Source organism: Limulus polyphemus, unplaced genomic scaffold, assembly GCF_000517525.1.
Source record: "Limulus polyphemus unplaced genomic scaffold, Limulus_polyphemus-2.1.2 Scaffold578, whole genome shotgun sequence".
NCBI classification, from domain to species: domain Eukaryota; kingdom Metazoa; phylum Arthropoda; class Merostomata; order Xiphosura; family Limulidae; genus Limulus; species Limulus polyphemus.
This window is the reverse complement of record NW_013666188.1, coordinates 406096-424321: the sequence shown is the minus strand read 5'-3', so window position 1 is coordinate 424321 and position 18226 is coordinate 406096. Positions and strand designations below refer to the sequence as shown.

Genomic DNA, 18226 nt, shown 5'->3' with positions numbered 1-18226 from the left:
ACCAACAGTAATCACAATTCACACAACATTCGGCCTTGATAATGGTTGCAGAACGCATTCGAAACGCGGAGGACAAATCATCACTAACTACAACTTTTACCCGTTGTTCTAACAACGTCAAGACGGCTTATCGACTTCTTGAGAAGAATTCTAAGAAAGTAAACCTACAGACATCGGTCTTGTTTAACAAAATCTGCATATATATATATATATATATAGTGAGAAGGTCAAGAACCTACATAAAAATTGCAAATAGTTGTTATGAACTACTATGTACACACACATATATTATGTATATATAAAGGTAACTACAGTTGTCTTGCATCAGCTTTAGGGATGTTACGATAAAACGTACTGCGCGCGCACACACACACACACAAAATAATTTTACTTACGTTACCATGGTGGGTTCGATGGCGAAATGGGACGTTGTTTCAGGTGCCAGTGAATTCCTATATCATTCGTATAAAGTCATTCACGAAACCTGTATACACATACGACTTCCACTCTGAGAGAGAATTTACTGGTACATATTAATCGAACTACAAATGCATGGGGGATAAGATGCCATTTGAAATTACTTATTTACACTGATCTACATTTGCCGCCATTTTATGTCTGTCTGAAAGGAATTATACGTTTTAATGGATTCTAATAAATACGCTAAACCACGTACTTTAGTTTCGAACTTCATTCTTCCTGAACGAATAGATATTAATTTCACTGAGAAACAAATCTGTAACAGTTTTAGCAGGTGTCCATAACGGCATCCTCAATTGAACGTCTATCGGTATTGTCGTTCCACACCATTAAATTGAGCTTTTTAATTATTTATATAATTAAAGTTGAGAGATGCTTTACTCCCAATCAGATAACTTAAATGAAATGCAATTTTTAATTTTATCTTTCGATATTTTATGCGCCCAGTGAACTCTTATTTTCTTTATATTCAAAATTTTACCTCAATGTTTTTCATCTTGTCGAGATTTGTCAACGTTACGTGGATTCAAGGTGTACTTTATTTTCACTTGAATGTGTTTCTTTCACTATGAGGACGTGATTTATTATAAAGCATAAGAACTTAGAAAATCTTGTTTTATTACAGAACATATTATCGGGCAAGACTTCAGCAATTCCAATAATTTATTATCAACAAAATTGCTGAAGTAAAAAAAATAAAAAAACATTCATTCTTAAAACATTGTTTCAAGCCTAACGTCAAAGGGATTCAACGAAAAAGAACAACCTTCTTGCCTCTCGCCAGTAGTAAAAAAACTAAATGTTAAGAAGCCAAAGTCATAACTCACAAGCAGTTTGTAACACACGTCTAATATTACTAGCGTTTGGATCAGTAAGACATTGGGAATTCCGTTAGCATAGTCTCCTGATCGTTATAGGCGGCTAGCAAAATGTAGAGCCAATTTCTGACGTAATAACTACGAATGTATCGAGGCTTGATATTCAATTGTTTTAAAAGAGCGTGAATTTATCTTAAATACTCCAACTAGCCTGAACTATTACCCGAAACTTTCTATATCTAGAAATTTGAAAGGGAAAGTTTTATCCTTGAAGAAGAATGAATTTAGTATTTATGGTAAAACTACTAAGGCTTTCTGCTGCCGTCTCTATATTTGAACTACTGAACAAAAGAAAGAAAGCCATTTACACTATTACCCACTGCCCATGCTAAAGGATTTACCGTCTCTATTATAACTCACTCACTGCTTAAAAATCGGGAAATCTTTTGTAGTAGCATATAGATTCGAAGCACGTTTCTACTAATAAGGCGTTTTTCAACAAATCGAAACCACCGGGTTATCACACCAAGCGCATTAAAAACACAAAAGCAGAAAGAGATGGGCTATCCGATAAATACGTCGTCTCTGGACTGATTGTTTACTACATTCATTCTCTTTTCTTAGCAGATTACGTTTTTTTTTAAGAATAAGTCAAGTTATATATATTCCAACAATTAAAGCAGTGCATTTTAATGGAGTGAAAAGAGGTGTTGTCAGTTCCCGAAGAATTGCTAAAGCCGGTTACTTCTTCTCCTATATTATGAAAGAAATTTTATTTACAGGTGTGGTTAATTAGCATGTGTCATTAAAAGTGAAAGAAATATTTTAATAAGTGTATATAAGGTATAACTGACGATACGGTATATCCCCAATGTTACTTGAATGCTGTTCCTGATTTACAATTCCCACTACAGTTGTTGTTACTTTTTGTAAACTTACTTTTATATATGTTGGTGGGTATTTGTGTAGAGTGGGTACCGTATCAGATTATCACGTTAAGTAGTAACGAATTGGATTGATTCATCCTCAAATATAGTAGGAATGAATTAAATGCCCCTAAAGTGTGCGTGCATATAGCTGCTCAAATAAAAATACGGCGAATCTTTCAAAATGTTATCTTAAAACTAAAAGTGGCATTTCTTAGAAAATCGAAAACAGCCGCTAAACAAAATAATTACCGAAGTACTTAAGGATATTTGTGATAAAGCTAACACGATTTTATAAAATTGAGAGGAATGTCCGGCTTTGAGAAAACAAAGCAACCAAAATGTATCAGCTAGAAAAGAAATTAAACTTATACTTTCCGTCCCATTTTATTTCAATTAGCTCTCGGCCTTAACTGTTTGGAAAACTACTTGTAAATATTCTTAAAATAACATAGAAATAGTTTCAGTTCGGAGAACCTCATGCCACCTTTAGGACAAAAATACAACTATCTGACTGATAGCAAAATAATATGTTTGTTTGTTTAGTCACGGCATTAGTTTTCGCACATGACCTTTTAATATGTTTATCGCCGTGTATGTGTTTCAAAAACATTAGATTAATTTTGAGGTTTGAAGATATATGGCAAACCGAGATATACAGTGTATAATCCGTAAAGCTTTTCTTAGTTTCATTTAACAAAATTCCACGGACGTAGGGCATTTTGTACTTTTATAAATAAAAACGGGTAGTCAAATTTAAAAAATATATATATTTTATAAACTCCCACGATTTTTTACAACATTGTACTTTTTAACGTAAAAAATAATTTTAGGGCTTTAAATATACATGAACGTAATGCAACACTATGTTAGAGACTATAACCTGTTATCAAGTACGTTTATTTAATGGTAAAATCCCGATATTGAGAAACGACCATATAGCCTTGAAGAATACTTCAGATAAGATCAAATACTCCATGTAAAATACCGAAACTAAGAAAAGCTTTACGGATTATACACTGTATATCTCGGTTTGCCATATATCTTCAAACCTCAAAACGAATGTAATGTTTCTGAAACACATACACAGCGATAACCATATTAAAATGTCATGTGCGAAAACTAATGCCATGACTAAACAAACAAGGCTCTTTTTACTGTCTCCCACTTACCAGCATTTGACGCCTACCTAAAAATGTTATAAGGCATGAAAATGCAAAGGAGCATCTTGAAACATTTTCCATGATAGCACTAATGAACAACTCCTCTCAGCTATACATCCAATTCTTTAAGACTGTGAAGTTAACAAAAGGTTAGAATCTGTTATAAACATTCGGTACATTAAATTATTTAAATACAAGTATAACTCTAAATTATTTCTTTAATTTACATTCCAACTGGTTTTTAAAAGTATAAGTGATAAACCAGAGAAAAAATCTTGTTCTGAATATTTAATTCAAACTTTAAACATCTTGCCAGCACATACTGATCTACAAAATATGTTTACCTTGAAGATAATGACAAAATTTGAATTTTTTAAGGAACTTAAAAAAAATCACTTTAAAAAATGGTTATATCATAGATCAACTACAATTTTCGATAAACATACTAGTTGTTTTGCTAAACTTTTAGTCATATATACAAAAGTAACTATTTTCTTGCTTAAAAAAGTTACCAAGGTAACAATTACAATTCAGGAAGACATAAAATGTGCCTCCATTTTTCAATACAAATATAAAAAAAAAAGCTTAAATTGAGCAGAAAAACTACAGTTATGTTTACGAAAAAAAAAAACAGTATGTTAAATTTAACTGAATTAAATGCCCCTAAAGTGTGTGTGCATGTAACTGCTCAAATAAAAATACGGGGGATCTTTCAAAATGTTATATTAAAACTAAAATTGGCATTTCTTAGAAAAAAAACAGCCGCTAAACAAAATCATTACCGAAGTACTGAAGGATATTTGTGATCGTGTCATATATCTATACTTTTTTTTTTTTTTATACACATGCTCTTAAATTTCAGCTTTATCTTTTTAACTTAAGAAAAAACAAACAGATACTTTATTAAGTGTTTACTTTGAGCTAAACCAAAACTTCTGATGCTTTAAAAGAGCTTTAGTTCACATATTGAATACAGAATGATCATAAATCAGCTCTATTTGAATATCACTTTTAAAAAACCTACAAAGTATGTTTACCAAAACTTGTTTTCACTTTAAACATTAAATGTATTTCAGTTCAAATAAAATTGTTATTAATAAATCTTTACTAAACATTTAACAAAATTTGCATAAATTCCAACTAAATACAAAATGCTAGTTTGTACAAATTGGAGTTTTGTGAAATTACTCTTTTGCTATTTGCATGCAACACTGAAACTGTATATTATGTTTATTGGGAAAACATTACTGGCAAAAAATCAAACCATAATAATCATGTAACATAAACAAGAAGTAAAATTCAACCATCATTTCTTTAAAAAGTTTATAAAAATTAGTATACATGGTTCTAAATTAGCTTCTATGAAGAAGAAAATCTTTTCACAATATGTAATACTTTTACTATAGAACCTATATGCTCTTTTAATACATTTGATCAGCCTTACGTAGTTCGTTTACAGTTAAGATACAATTTTAGTATGAAAACCAATATACAATATTAATTCAGATTTCAAGAAAAAATATATAAAATTTAAACCCAATTTTACACAGTGTCAACCTCTATTATTTTATTAGCTTAACAATTTAAAAGCCATGTTTAACAACATTCCCATAACTGATACTTTACACGTGAACTTTGAGAAAAATCTTTATAGAGTTAACTAATTTAAGTGCTGTAAATCTTTATAGACTAAAACAATGTTGTTGTTTTTTTAAACTCCAAAACATTTGAACCTCAAATGGGGAATAAAATTGTCTGAACATACAACTGCTTAAATATCATACACTTATCAAAAAACAAAGTTTCATGGTTAAAGCTTGTTTACAAAATTGAACTCCAATGGGAAAGTAGTATTAATTTATCATACAATACATTAATAGTTCTGCTATTGATCTTTCTAGTTCTATCATTAGCTATCAACCAATTATGTTAAAAATAATTAGTGATTAATATCAATTCTCCAAACAGTGTTAATGTCACATTTTTGACTTAGTTGGAGAAGAGTATAATTAATTAATTAATAACTTTGAATTAACTACTCATTCAATATTCACTGACACAAGTTAATTCATGGCAAAAAAAGTAACAATAAAAAAAAATTAGCATTGAAATGGCAATTTATGGGAAAACATTTGAAATAATTTATATACATTTTCTGGTGTCAAAAAATATACTTCACACAATCAACATACTATGGATTAATTAAATATTAGATGATCTGAACATGTGTTTTTTCAGATAGCAAAGCCACATTGGGCTATCTGCTGTATCCTCCACCGAGGGAAAGATCCAAATATAAAAGTTGGTTCAAGGTGCCTGGTTAATGTCACCCAACTATAACACAAGTTTTTTGAAAGTGCCATTGTAAGAGCAGAACTATCTTAGCTGAACACCAAGATGTTTCTGGTAAAACCATGATAACCAGCACTATACTTTTTGAGATTGTGATAATTTAATGATACAGGATTACAAGTCTCATTTAAATTAAAATGATTTAATATGCCTGGTTACTGTCAATATCAACATTAAACTTTCAATGGTTGTGATAATTATACTGATACAGTTTGGTGTTCAAACAAAGAACTCCATAATCATACTTCAAGTTATAATTTTTCAATGAATTTAAAATTACTAATTAAAAACATAAATTTGACAAGTTCAGAAACTTGAAAATTCATTACTACTAAGACTTTTCTTAATATTTAGAAATAGTGCTTTGAAATTCAATGTGAAACTTCTTTCCTTATTGAAGTTTACTTTGTTCTTTTGCTCAAACACCCAAATTTTATTTATGATTGTCAGTAGATGCTGGAATTATAACATAAAAACTAACAATGTTTAAAAGCAATAAAATGACTCCTTATCATGCGCAGATCATTAGCACCTTTATAAATATTTAATTTTTAAATATTATAAGTTTCTCTATTGCTCTGTGCACTAACAGTTTTAAACTGTTATGTATAAAGATCTTAATCTCTTTGAATATCCAATCAGAAAAATGCTAATAATGAGGCAAATCAAATAAGGTTATCAGAAAGATAATAACTATGACTGACCAACCACTAAATCTATCAGAAAAATAACTGCTACAAATAACCAATTTAGTAGGGCTATCAAAATATTAACACCTATGACTGACCAGTCAGGCTATGAAAAAAAAAATAGCCATGAATCACCAATCAGTGTGGCTATTAGAATAATATCAAAATTTTTCTCCTAAACTGCATACTTTTTGTAAAAATAACTTTTAATAGTGAGAAAGTTTTTGAGCATCATAGTTCTGATATAAAAATGAGATGTTTCTTAATACTTTTTTTTTTAATTTCTACACAAACACTCCTTGTTTTATGTTTTAACTGTACAACAAACTGCTTAACAGACACACAACCTTAATAAATTATTGCACGAAAGTGTATAACACAACTGCATAGATAGACTACACTGTTTTTACTTCTTTACAAAATCTGTATTAAGAAAATGCCTTTGAAAAAAATAAAACCAACTAGTTTTGAGTAAACTACTACACCACCAAGTGACCAAATTTCTTCTTTCACCCCACTAAAAAGCTAGATAACAAAGGTAACATTTCTACAGAATTGCTCAAATATTCAAATTATTACCAGTGTTTGTTGCAAGATTTATTCTAATATAGACACATAACTAAATTTAAAGAATACATTTCTCAGCCTACATGACAAAAAAAAAAAACAAGAAAAAAAATATATATATATATATTAAATTTAATGAAATTAAAATCCTAATAGTTTTTTCTTGTCTTACCACTTATGAAAATAACATTATGTAGCACTCTTGAAAGATTTTTAACCAAAATATAATCCCACCACCTACAGACAAAATGGGAAAGATCATATTTTCTTGAAAAACATTGTCTGGGGCACTGTAGGTCAGCAAAATGAATTATTCTGAAGTACTTGGTGCTCCTTTCCATATTTTGTTCCTCTCATCAAAGCATAAATAACAATGACTATAAAAACCTGTTAATACTCAATTCCATTCACAAATAACACTACTATACTTTTGCCAAGGTTGTCAAATATGACACAAAAAACTAGAGAAACTGTTGGTTGACATGAAAAGGGAACTTAGCAACAAGGGTAAATCTGTGAAAAGAGACACAGTATACGAATAAGTAATCCTTCTGAAAATAGAAGCAATGGGGTAGCCTCCGACGAAATGGAAACTTTCTTCTTGATAAAACTTTTGATGTTTTTACTTGAATAACTGAACTATATCTAAAATACAATGACAAAAAAGAAATAGGTCATCAAATTAATGATGTCACAAAATATAAAACATATTTACAAAATTTTAAAAACAAACATTCAAGAAATACATTGTTAATAGCAACAAGTGTGTTATCAGAAAAAGTTGCAATATTTCCATGTAAGAGAAATATGGGTTAAACAACAAATTAAGTATGTTATTAAATCACTTACTACCTTAGCTAGCTATAAAATCTGATTTTTATAAACAGGCTTTATACACATTGATACAGAACAGAAATTCAAAAATTAGAGTATGTGGGAACATTCGATTTTTCTATTTAGTTCTTTAAAAAAAAAATTAAATATTATAGTGTATTGTCAGAACTATGTGGGTTCTACTTCATCAGGATATATTTTAGTGTTCCCATTCTGTGGCTTATTCTTTGATTTTATATTAATGTCAATTATGTATGTGCTTCTCCCATTTTTCGATATAGTTCAAACTCAAGTTGAAAGTAAATATACTGTTGCATTATGTTTTCTTTTATATATGTGAAATTTGTGACAGTTTTCTAAACTCATAAAGGATAATGTTTTATTTTAGTTTTTTCAATAATATTTATTTTTGTTCTGCAACTTCATTCAGTTACAATTTGTAGATAAATTAACATAACATAATGTTCAGGGACAACAAAGGACCTATTGGTCCATCTAGACTGTCCCATCCTCTAAACTAAACTAAAACTATTAAAAAAAAAAACCCTCAAAGTCGGCCATTATCAATCTCTCTCTTAAACTCACTTAAATTTACTGCCTCCATAACATCTGAAGGCAACCCATTTCAAATGTCAACCACCCTGTCAGAAATATAAAACTTTTTTTGGCTAAAGATGACTCCTACCCTGCCAAAATTTATATTTGCGCCACTAGCATTCTCACCACTAAGTATGAAAAAAGATGATACATCAGCACTATCAATTCCCTTAACAATCTTAAACACCTAAATCAGATCCCCTCTAACTTCTAATATCCCTCCTCTGAACCCTTTCCAACAGTTCAACATCCTTCCTAAGCCTCTCATTCAGCCCTAGTGACCTAATTATAATTTCATCCCCACAAATAATTCTAGGCAGTAGCCTTGACTCAATTAGGTTATTACCCTTTTCTTTAAATGCCTTTATCAAACTCTTGTACTTATCAATTACTTCTCTAACCTACCTTTCCCTACATCATTAGCTCCTATGTGCACAAGTAAAACTGCATCATTAGTGAACAAACAGATTGTTCGGTTTACTGTGGTTTTTTCACTAACTGCTACACACGATATTGTGTTCTTTTATTATAACTGCATCATTGGTAGCTCCCTTTATTATATATCTTGCTCTGTCAGTTATATCCTCCACCCTTGCCCCTGGGTAGCATAATCTAATTCTTTTCTCCTTATTTACCCTACAGACTACCCTATCCACATGCCTTGTCGAAGAACCACCTATAATTATAACCTCCTTAAGTTTATCATTCACATCCTTCTCTGTCCCTTTTGTTTTCCTCCTCTTCAATTGTTCCTCATCTGCACAAGTCAAGGGCTGAAATCTGTTGCTCAACAGAATAGGCTCATTACAATTAAATCCTCTACTTCTAACCCTAACAGTACTGTTTCTAACTTCCTGAAAGTCATTGTTAGCTGATATATTCATTGCATGTAAAAGCTTAAGTTCCTTTTTAAATCCTGTTGCCATTACAGTATTTTACCACTACCTTATCTTCAAACTTAAGTAATTAAGTTTATCTTTAACTATATAGAAGTGACAAATAACTAGTCTTTACAGTCTTTACTTGAGTCGATATTTATGTAATAATACAATATATTTAGCCTGGTTTATAACCTACCTATAAGTTGAATTTAAACTAATGGATTTAAAGTAAAGTAATCAAGTTTATCCTAAAATCATGAAGAGACAATCAACTAGTCTTAAGATTGTACTTGCTTAATAAAATAATGTATTGAACCTGTTTTATGATTTACTAATAAGTTGGATTATAGCTAAGCCTAAAGTACTGTTACACATCATATGCTTAATCTAATGTTGTCCTATTTCAGTTTCACACTTGTTTTGGATGAGAAGTGTTGAAATAAATCTGTTATAAAAAATCAAGCAAAATCTATTAAATCTCTAACCAAGTATAAAAATACTGAAAGATTGTGGTTAGTACCTTAAGGCCTTGTTTACGAGCAGGAATTGCAGGAGACCTAGGAGGTTGAACCGTAAGAGAAAGACAGTTACTTGTGTCCATCTGCTCCTCATTTTGTCCCATGGGTGGGGCAAGACTACTATTTTTTGTTGATTCTTCAAATGCAAATGGTTGAGCTACTTTACAAGGACTATTATAGGATAAAAGAAAAAATGAGAAATGCAAGAAAAAATTAAAAATGAATAAATTTGTCGAAGTACATTTATGTGCCATACATGAAAAATGTTTGGGGTATATTAATGTTTGGTGTTATTAAAAATGAAGGAGACAAAATATGTCTAAATAAACATGATTTTTTATATATTTTTTCTTAGTCAGTCCACTGACTTAAGATTTTCTCATTTTTCCAAATTAACATTTAAATGTAAGTATAATGAACAATACTAAGATATATAAATACAAGAACATAAGTTGATAAAAGTGCTGTGAAAAAAAAGGCATACAGTACATGATAGCATGATATCTTTACCCTTAAAAACACATTCTTTCTTTATGTATACAAAAACTTTAATACACTTGAAGTGCTTGCATGATGCCAAAAAACATGATAAAGATTCTACAGCATGTCAACATATCAGATAGTTTGGACTGATGCAGGTCTACTCTAGATACACTGTCCTGCTAACAAGTAAAAGTCTACAATCTCAGTAGTACCATGAATTATAAAAAGAAAAGATTAAGTAATAGACACTTAGACTCAAAACTGATGCTTCAGGATAAACACAAATAAAATACAATCATTAGTAGCTGTGAAAATCATTTCTTGTCCAACTGTCCTATATGAAATATTTTTATAGTCTATAACCAGTTTGATTTTGCTTAAGAGGCCATATATCTCTCTCTCAATATAAGGGTGATAAAATAACTTTGAACTAACTAGAACTATTAGTGATAAGAACTATTAGTCTTCACTTTGACATACTGTTAAATATATATAGCATTCGTTTTCTTCCAACCTTATCAAAATATAACTTGCTAAATTTCAGAATGGTCATTCAAAACTGTTTGTAACACAGTTTTAAAATTTCTGGTAGGGTACACTGAAAATCTTTCACAGATTTGCTTTGTAAGCTTGCAACATAAGACAAAGTAAGATGTATTTTTTTTTTTACTTACATGTAACTCCAGGTTGATATGTTACATCATTTGCTAAAAACAATTTCCTTTTTTAGTTCCACAACTGTTTTTACTGTATTATTTATATGCATAGAACTGATAAAAAAGTACTTCTTACTATTTTACCTGTTATATGACACACTTTCAAAAGTAAAGATCCATGACAAGTTACTATAAATTTGCCCACATGCCAATGCTAATTCTGACAAACCCGAAAAGAGGCACTAAAGATTACTCTCTCTCAATACAGAATATTATGACATATGCCTGTGTACTTGTAGTGTAACTATACACTGCAATGAAAAGATATTGACCAGTTGTTTGCTGAATTTCATCCAACCCTATGCCAAGATAATTTGGAAGTAACAAAGGAAGGCAGGAAGTCAACACCACCCAATGCCAACTCATGGGCTACTCTAAACAAATAGTAGGATTTGGCCTTAATTCTTATAATGCACCCACAGCTCCAAAGTATAGTGTATGATTTATTATTCTGGGGGTAATAATGAAGAATATTGACCAGGAACAGTAGTCTAGACTTTAACATCAGGGGGAAGGTAATGAGGACTCAATACATAATAAAATAAAAGAAATAAAAAAGCATTGAAAATATGTTTGAACAACACATGGTTATTTACTTTAAAAAAATTCAAATTCAAAAAGACAGAAATAGTTTTCATCACATCCGTTACAGGTGAAAAAAAAGAGATTAAGAAAACCAGTTTATATATTTCTATTAAAGAAATGAAATCACAACATTCATATCTATCTTCAACACCGTTATTATAATCATGTCATCGTCATCTTTTGTGGTTCAGTTGGCATAATGTACCATCTCCACTCCATTATACATACTCAGTAAACTTGCAACAAAGTAAATCTTCTTGTCACTGTTAGTTATACAGAAAAGTGATAATGTTCACACACATTATCTAGAAAATTAGTAAGACTCTCAACCCCAATTATAAGAATTAGTTAGGAATAAAAGTTTAGAATTATCTAAAAGAATATGGAAATACATATTGAGTTTGTAAATCTATCTAAAGATCAATTACTTAACCCAAGTGAAGATTTTTTTAATATCCTACATTTTTATGTTGTGATTCACTGAAGAGTCCAAAAAAACTGCAACAATGCCAAACCACTGAATTGAATTTGATGCTATATCAAGAAACACGTCAATTTCAAAGTGACTGTTGAGCAAACAGTTTGTAACCAAATTTATGTCACTTCAGTGAAAAAGCATTTGACCAAATTGCTCACAATATACCTGTAAGCTTTAAAATGACAATCCAGTGTTGTCTCAGGTGGTTCCTGTGTTAAAAGATATGAGGAGAAAAATGAAAACAACATGCAGCAATTACCCTTGCCACATATTGAAGAGCAGTGCTTGATGACATATACCAGTTAGCTGAGATTTTGATTTTAATCCTGTCCAATTAGCAACCTTTATGTTGAGCCAAAGATATAAATGTCAATACTTGTAGGAAGATGAACAGACTGAAGGCAATGTCATAATTATGAATATATCTCCAACTAAGGAACAGCATTACCACTTGTCCAATCAACAGGAAAAATCAAAAGAAAGACGAGCAGGCTGTGGTCATAATCCCCAACCAAGAATCAATACTACCAAGTGTCCATTCAACAGGGAAACCCCAATTTTGTTCTTTCTAGCCCAAGTGAACAAATAGTTAACATACATTTTCTAGTAATCAATCTTTTTAATTATTTAGTCAATTTTTCCAAGATTTTTTGTCAAAAAATCATATATTAGCAAAGATATTCAATGAAAATGAGACTTACAAGTTACACTGCCCAGTGTCAAGTCAAATATATTTTTCTGATAAGCAGTGCATTACTTTGCTAGACTTTATATTTTATTCTAAGACTTAGATGAATAAGAGCAGAAAAATCTTGACTAATCATTCCTACTCTGTCTCAAACAAAGAGAAGAATGTTAAATTTAACTATGAAATGGAGTGAAATAGTGCTTTAATACATAGATGTTAAATGTAGCTTTCAAAAACGTGAAAAGAATGTTAGAAATACATTTCATGTGAATGAAACCATTTTAAATTAGTTAGAAAATAACTTTTGTTGCTTGCGTATGTTTAGTGATAAGTGTATAAAAACTTTAAAGCTGTTTTATAGTAGGCTTTCAAACATCCAAATTGTACGTGTGTTTGTGTGTGCGTGTTTATATATGCAAGTCTACTTTATCTCCACTGATGACATCACCAAAATAACACATTATCCAATTAAACAACTGAACATAAGTTCTTGTTGAAAACTCATAAATTCCTAAAAGTAACTTGATAGTTTGCTTTGTCTTATGACTGTGTTTTGGAAGAATACAGTTAACTTTGTATTGTTGTTGTTTATTAGTTTTTAGTGCAAAGCTACTGAGGTTCTTTGTACTTAATATCTTTAAACAACAAAAATAATAATAAAAGTAGTAAAAAATCAAAAATGCACAAAAGCAGAAAAGCCAGAAACAGGACTGTTTTTTAAGAGAAAAAATTCATATGCTCTAAACAGTGCCATAATTTCCAATGACAAAGCCAAATTTCAAAAGAGTATACAACTAACTCCAATGTTTGGCCAATCTCATACAACTTTGTTTGGTTACAAAAGCCCAAAGCAGGGATAGCTGATTGTCTATTTGCAAACAACATGGCCTACCAAGACAAAAAAACACATGGCTTGGTGGAAGAATGTGATAAAGAGTAGTTTTACAGCATACTTCCAAGAAAGTTGCAAGTGGTAACTGGGAAATGGAAGTTCATAAAATTACATACAAACTCTGGACTAGAGAAGTGTGGAAAGCCCATAAGCAAACTTGAAACTTCTAATGATGCACAGGGTCCAATATGTTTGTGGGTTGCATATGGATAAGTTATAAAGCACAAAGCTACACAAAGGGCTACTTGTGTTGTGCCCACCACAGGTATCAAAACACAGTTTTTAGTGTTATAAGTCTTGAAAGTTACTTCTGTGCCACTGTGGGGCATCCAACATGCTCAATACAGATTCTCTGGCAAAGGCATAGACTAGAGATCCACAGTCCAGTTTGGATTAAAAGAGGTTACAGTAAATCTGGATCATTGAAAATCTGTTTGATCATTCCTGGGATTTGAAAAATGGATGACAATATACTAACACTATATATATATATATATATATACATAGGAAAATATTATCTGCTTGATCTGGTTGAAAAGAATTGGATGGTGATCAGAGAGGCAAGTTTTGGTGTTCAAGACACAGACTGATTAAAATGTTGAAACAAACTATTCACTCTGGTGGGACTTAAAATGGATCTATATTTTCCCAGGAGAATAGACACAAGTTCCAGAGTGATGAGAAAAGCATTCTCCAAGGTTGCTAGTAATTCCCTGAAAATCATCCACTTCTTGATCAATGGACACCAAGATTGATAGTTGAAGAAATGCATACTTCACAATCATCCTCCAACTTTTGTAATAGATGCCCTTTGCAGTAGTGGTGGAAGGGATCCTGGAAATAAACCTGATCCACAATTTTTTTCAATTATGGTGTCCAATCTGTCAGGTTAGTAAGAGTAGGATATCTACAGAGGGTAGACCATGCTCTTTTCTGACCCCACCTTCTTTTCTGGCAGTAAGAGATTCACTGTAGACAAGAAAACAATGAGAAATACGTTAACATTTTAGGGATAGTAAGTGTAGCTGTATAAATAATATGCTCTATTGGTACTTCTACACAGTCATTTACAGATGGTACAGACAAGTCAGGTTACAATGACCACATTTAATCTTGCTCAAAGTGACAGGAAATGATCACTGCCACAAGCATCAACCTTCCAAGCAAAAAGAAAAGGAGAGACAAAGTGAACAAATGGGCAGATCAACAGATAAAAGCCTGACTTGGAACATGCAAGTAGGTGGGATCTCTAGTGTTCAGTAAAGAGAGGTTATGATTGAGAGCACATGCTCAACAGAACTACTTTTCACATCCATAATGCCACCTCTCCAGAACAGGCTCTGTCCATCCAAGTCTCTACAGGTGATAAAGAGAAATGGTAGGGCTGTTGCACAGTGTGACCTTACTTGATATTCATTGCTCTCCTAGTCCTTGCAACTAACATGGCTACAAATTAATCTCATAACAACTAGTATGCACCTTTCAGGTGTCAAGTGCATATCTGCATATGAAATTTCTAAATTTAAGTAACAAATAAAATTTAACTCTATTTCAATGAATTTATATTCAAAATATTTTGGAATTCATATTTTATCATTATATAAATTTACTTAGTTTATTTCACAAAATCAAATGGAAAAAAAAAATTCCAACTTTCATTTCTGCACAGCTCAGAGACATCTGCCTACAAAAAATGCATTTACTGATTTTTAGAATGTTTTGCTCATACCAAAATATGAACTTATAATTGTTAAAAATCATCTACTGAAAATATAATGACTGATTTTTCATGTGATTGTCCTTTTCTGTCAGTGGTTTTATTACTACAACCCTTCATTGCTATCCTTTTATGATGTCACAGCAACATGTCTCATTATCAAAATTGTCTTAAATATTCCCTTATTTATTATTTACCAACCCAACTCCCCCTCTCTCCTGGTCTTATTTTTAAAAATAAGCTTAACCATTTAACAGCAATAGTTTAATATATGCTAATTTATATTCACAAGTGTTGATAATAGTAACAGTGTTACTGAAACTAAACAGTTGAAACAATTAATAATGTTTATCTTTCATTGGGCAAAAAACATGGTATTTTGTTTTTTATTATTAATATACAGTTGTACATTATGCATGAAAAGAAATTACAATATTATTTATTGAACATATTGTTTCAACTTGTACCTGACAACAAAAGTAACAAACCAAAGATTCACATTTATTTTATCATAGAGACCACATTAACAATGGTGTATATTTTGTGGTTTTTCCACACAATTGCATTCCATTAATTTTCAGTATTTTCTCAGTTACTGTTTGAATGTCACCTAACAAACTTTTCAAAAATCTGGAAACCTTAAGAGCCAATACAATCTTTCATATTTCAACATGACATCTAGCATGCATGTTTTCTTATATGATAAATCATACCCATGTTTATACAAAATTTAAAACAATTATTATTATAAATAACTATTTGTTGTCCAGGGTGCTGTCATGTATCAGTCACCACAAAGTATGATTATTACAAATAAAATCATGAAACAGGTTTTTACAGAATTTTATTTACTTTAGATCTAATAAGAACAGAAAAAAAATAATATTAATAACATATAATACTATATTTACAGTCCTGACTGTCCCTCAGCAGCAGCAGATTTTCCCAAAATATTTAGTACTCAGACCTAAAATAACTAGGCAAAGATTGATCAATGATTATATAGAATATGGGTGATCTAATCAGATACAAGCTAATGATCTATCTTAATGGCAAATATTTAATTATTTCATGGATCACAATTAGGTTTCTATCACTTACTATATTATTGCATTTCTCTCTCTTTTTATTACAAAACTTTAGACAAAAGCTGATGAAGAACTTAGGCTAGAAACATTGTTAATTATTGTTGAAGTGTTGATGTTGGAGTTGGAACTGAGACAAAATCTGAAACTTCCATGTTTTTTATCCTACCAATAATTTTATGATTTCTGGTTTCCACCAAACAAGTCTTGAGCTTCTTTTATGCTAACAACATCATTACAACAGTAATCATGCAAAAGCTCTTTGCTTGCAGGCAGGTACAGAGTTTAGTCTGTTAGTGATCAGTGTTTTGCTATGTCAGTGTATTTTCCATTTTATAAGTCCCCTTTTCTAGATAAAACTGAGATAAAACATGATATCGCTTGTCATCAATAAAAATAGAAGAACTCACAGCAATGGGGTTACACTTTTCAGGAAAAAAAATAAACTTTTTTCACAAAATTCCATGATTTTGGAGGATTTTCATGATCTGTGAAAACCCAGATACAATTTGGTTAAGCATTGCCACTGTGAGAAGGGGGATTTTAATTATATCCCTTTGGTTTGGAAAAGGACAAAGAACCATGAAAAACTGTTTTGACATATTCAGTGTTCAAATAGCTGCCAAAGAGGGCTTGGAATATACCTCCAGACTCAGCATTTCAAATAATTTGCCATTACATCGCATGCACACGAAGTGATAAATACTAAAATGAGTACCATAGTCATCTCATACGCATCATTCTTCTAAAAGGGGATTTGTTTAATGGCTGATCTATACTCTGATTGACTAGTTCAGCAAGAATCTCCAATTGAGAGGAGTTACTAACAGCCTTCTCCCCAGTAGCTTTTCTTGCACAATTCAAAGTACCGTGGGAGATATGTCTTCAATAGGTATTCCACCAATAGCCTTTGACTTCAAAAGGAGTTCACTGTCCTGTGGTCATGATATTTCAACCAGCAATTCCCCAGATTTTAATTTCTTTATTAACTTTGAGAAGACAACAAGGACCTCTAAACCTTTCTGTTTGACCAGTGTCTGACAATGAATGTAAGATTAAAAAATTGAGATACAGACTGTAGGATATGGTGATTGTATGTGTACAGAATTATTCTTATGAGGTTGTTCAATACTTAAATTCTAGTTATTGAAGTCCATAAAAGGAAGTAAAAATTCAGTGCCCACTGCCTCCACTCCCCATATTATCACCTAGTTGACCAACATAATGACCTAGAGGGAGCTACACCAGTGTTTCCCATCCACAGAAACTTAAGGTCTAAGTAGCATGACAACAAATTTAGCTATCAGAATCCTCTCCTCCATTTCATGGGTGAACAAACAAAGTAAAAATACAGACACATGAACAAACAAAAATAAATATTCATACAATTCATGTAATGAATAAACATACTAAAACTTTACCCAAATTGTCTGAGCTCTATATTCAGTTTAAAAGCTCTTGGTACCTAGGGCAAAAATAATTTCTTACATCTGCAGGAGATGAAAACAAGAGCAAGAGTAATGATGATACCTAACAGTCAGAGCAGAGGCCTTAGTATGGTAATCCACTACATCAGCAATCATTCTGATCATACATATACACCTGGAAAAATGTTAAGCACCCCCGTGTTTTTTTCAAGTGATTCAGATTCGACGTTCTTGTGACTGATTATAAATTACCATTCAATCTAAACGTGTTTATCAAATGAAATTATGCATTATTGAGCACAAGAAAACAAGATTATCACCGTAAAATAA

At 31.2% G+C, this 18226-nt stretch overlaps 1 protein-coding gene across 1 annotated transcript in view; it reads right to left on the bottom strand.

Moving 5' to 3' along the window:
• Positions 1 to 3660: 3660 nt before the first annotated feature.
• The window catches only part of LOC106459227 (ribosomal protein S6 kinase beta-1-like), a 79224-nt gene continuing 64658 nt past the window's right edge, over positions 3661 to 18226 (bottom strand). Inside the window, exons 15-16 of the mRNA XM_013918829.2 lie at positions 9828 to 9996; positions 3661 to 7640 (exon numbers count right to left, since the gene is read on the bottom strand). Coding sequence (XP_013774283.1) covers positions 7635 to 7640; positions 9828 to 9996 — 175 coding nt within the window. The 3' untranslated portion in view covers positions 3661 to 7634. The remainder of the gene's footprint in view (positions 7641 to 9827; positions 9997 to 18226) is intronic.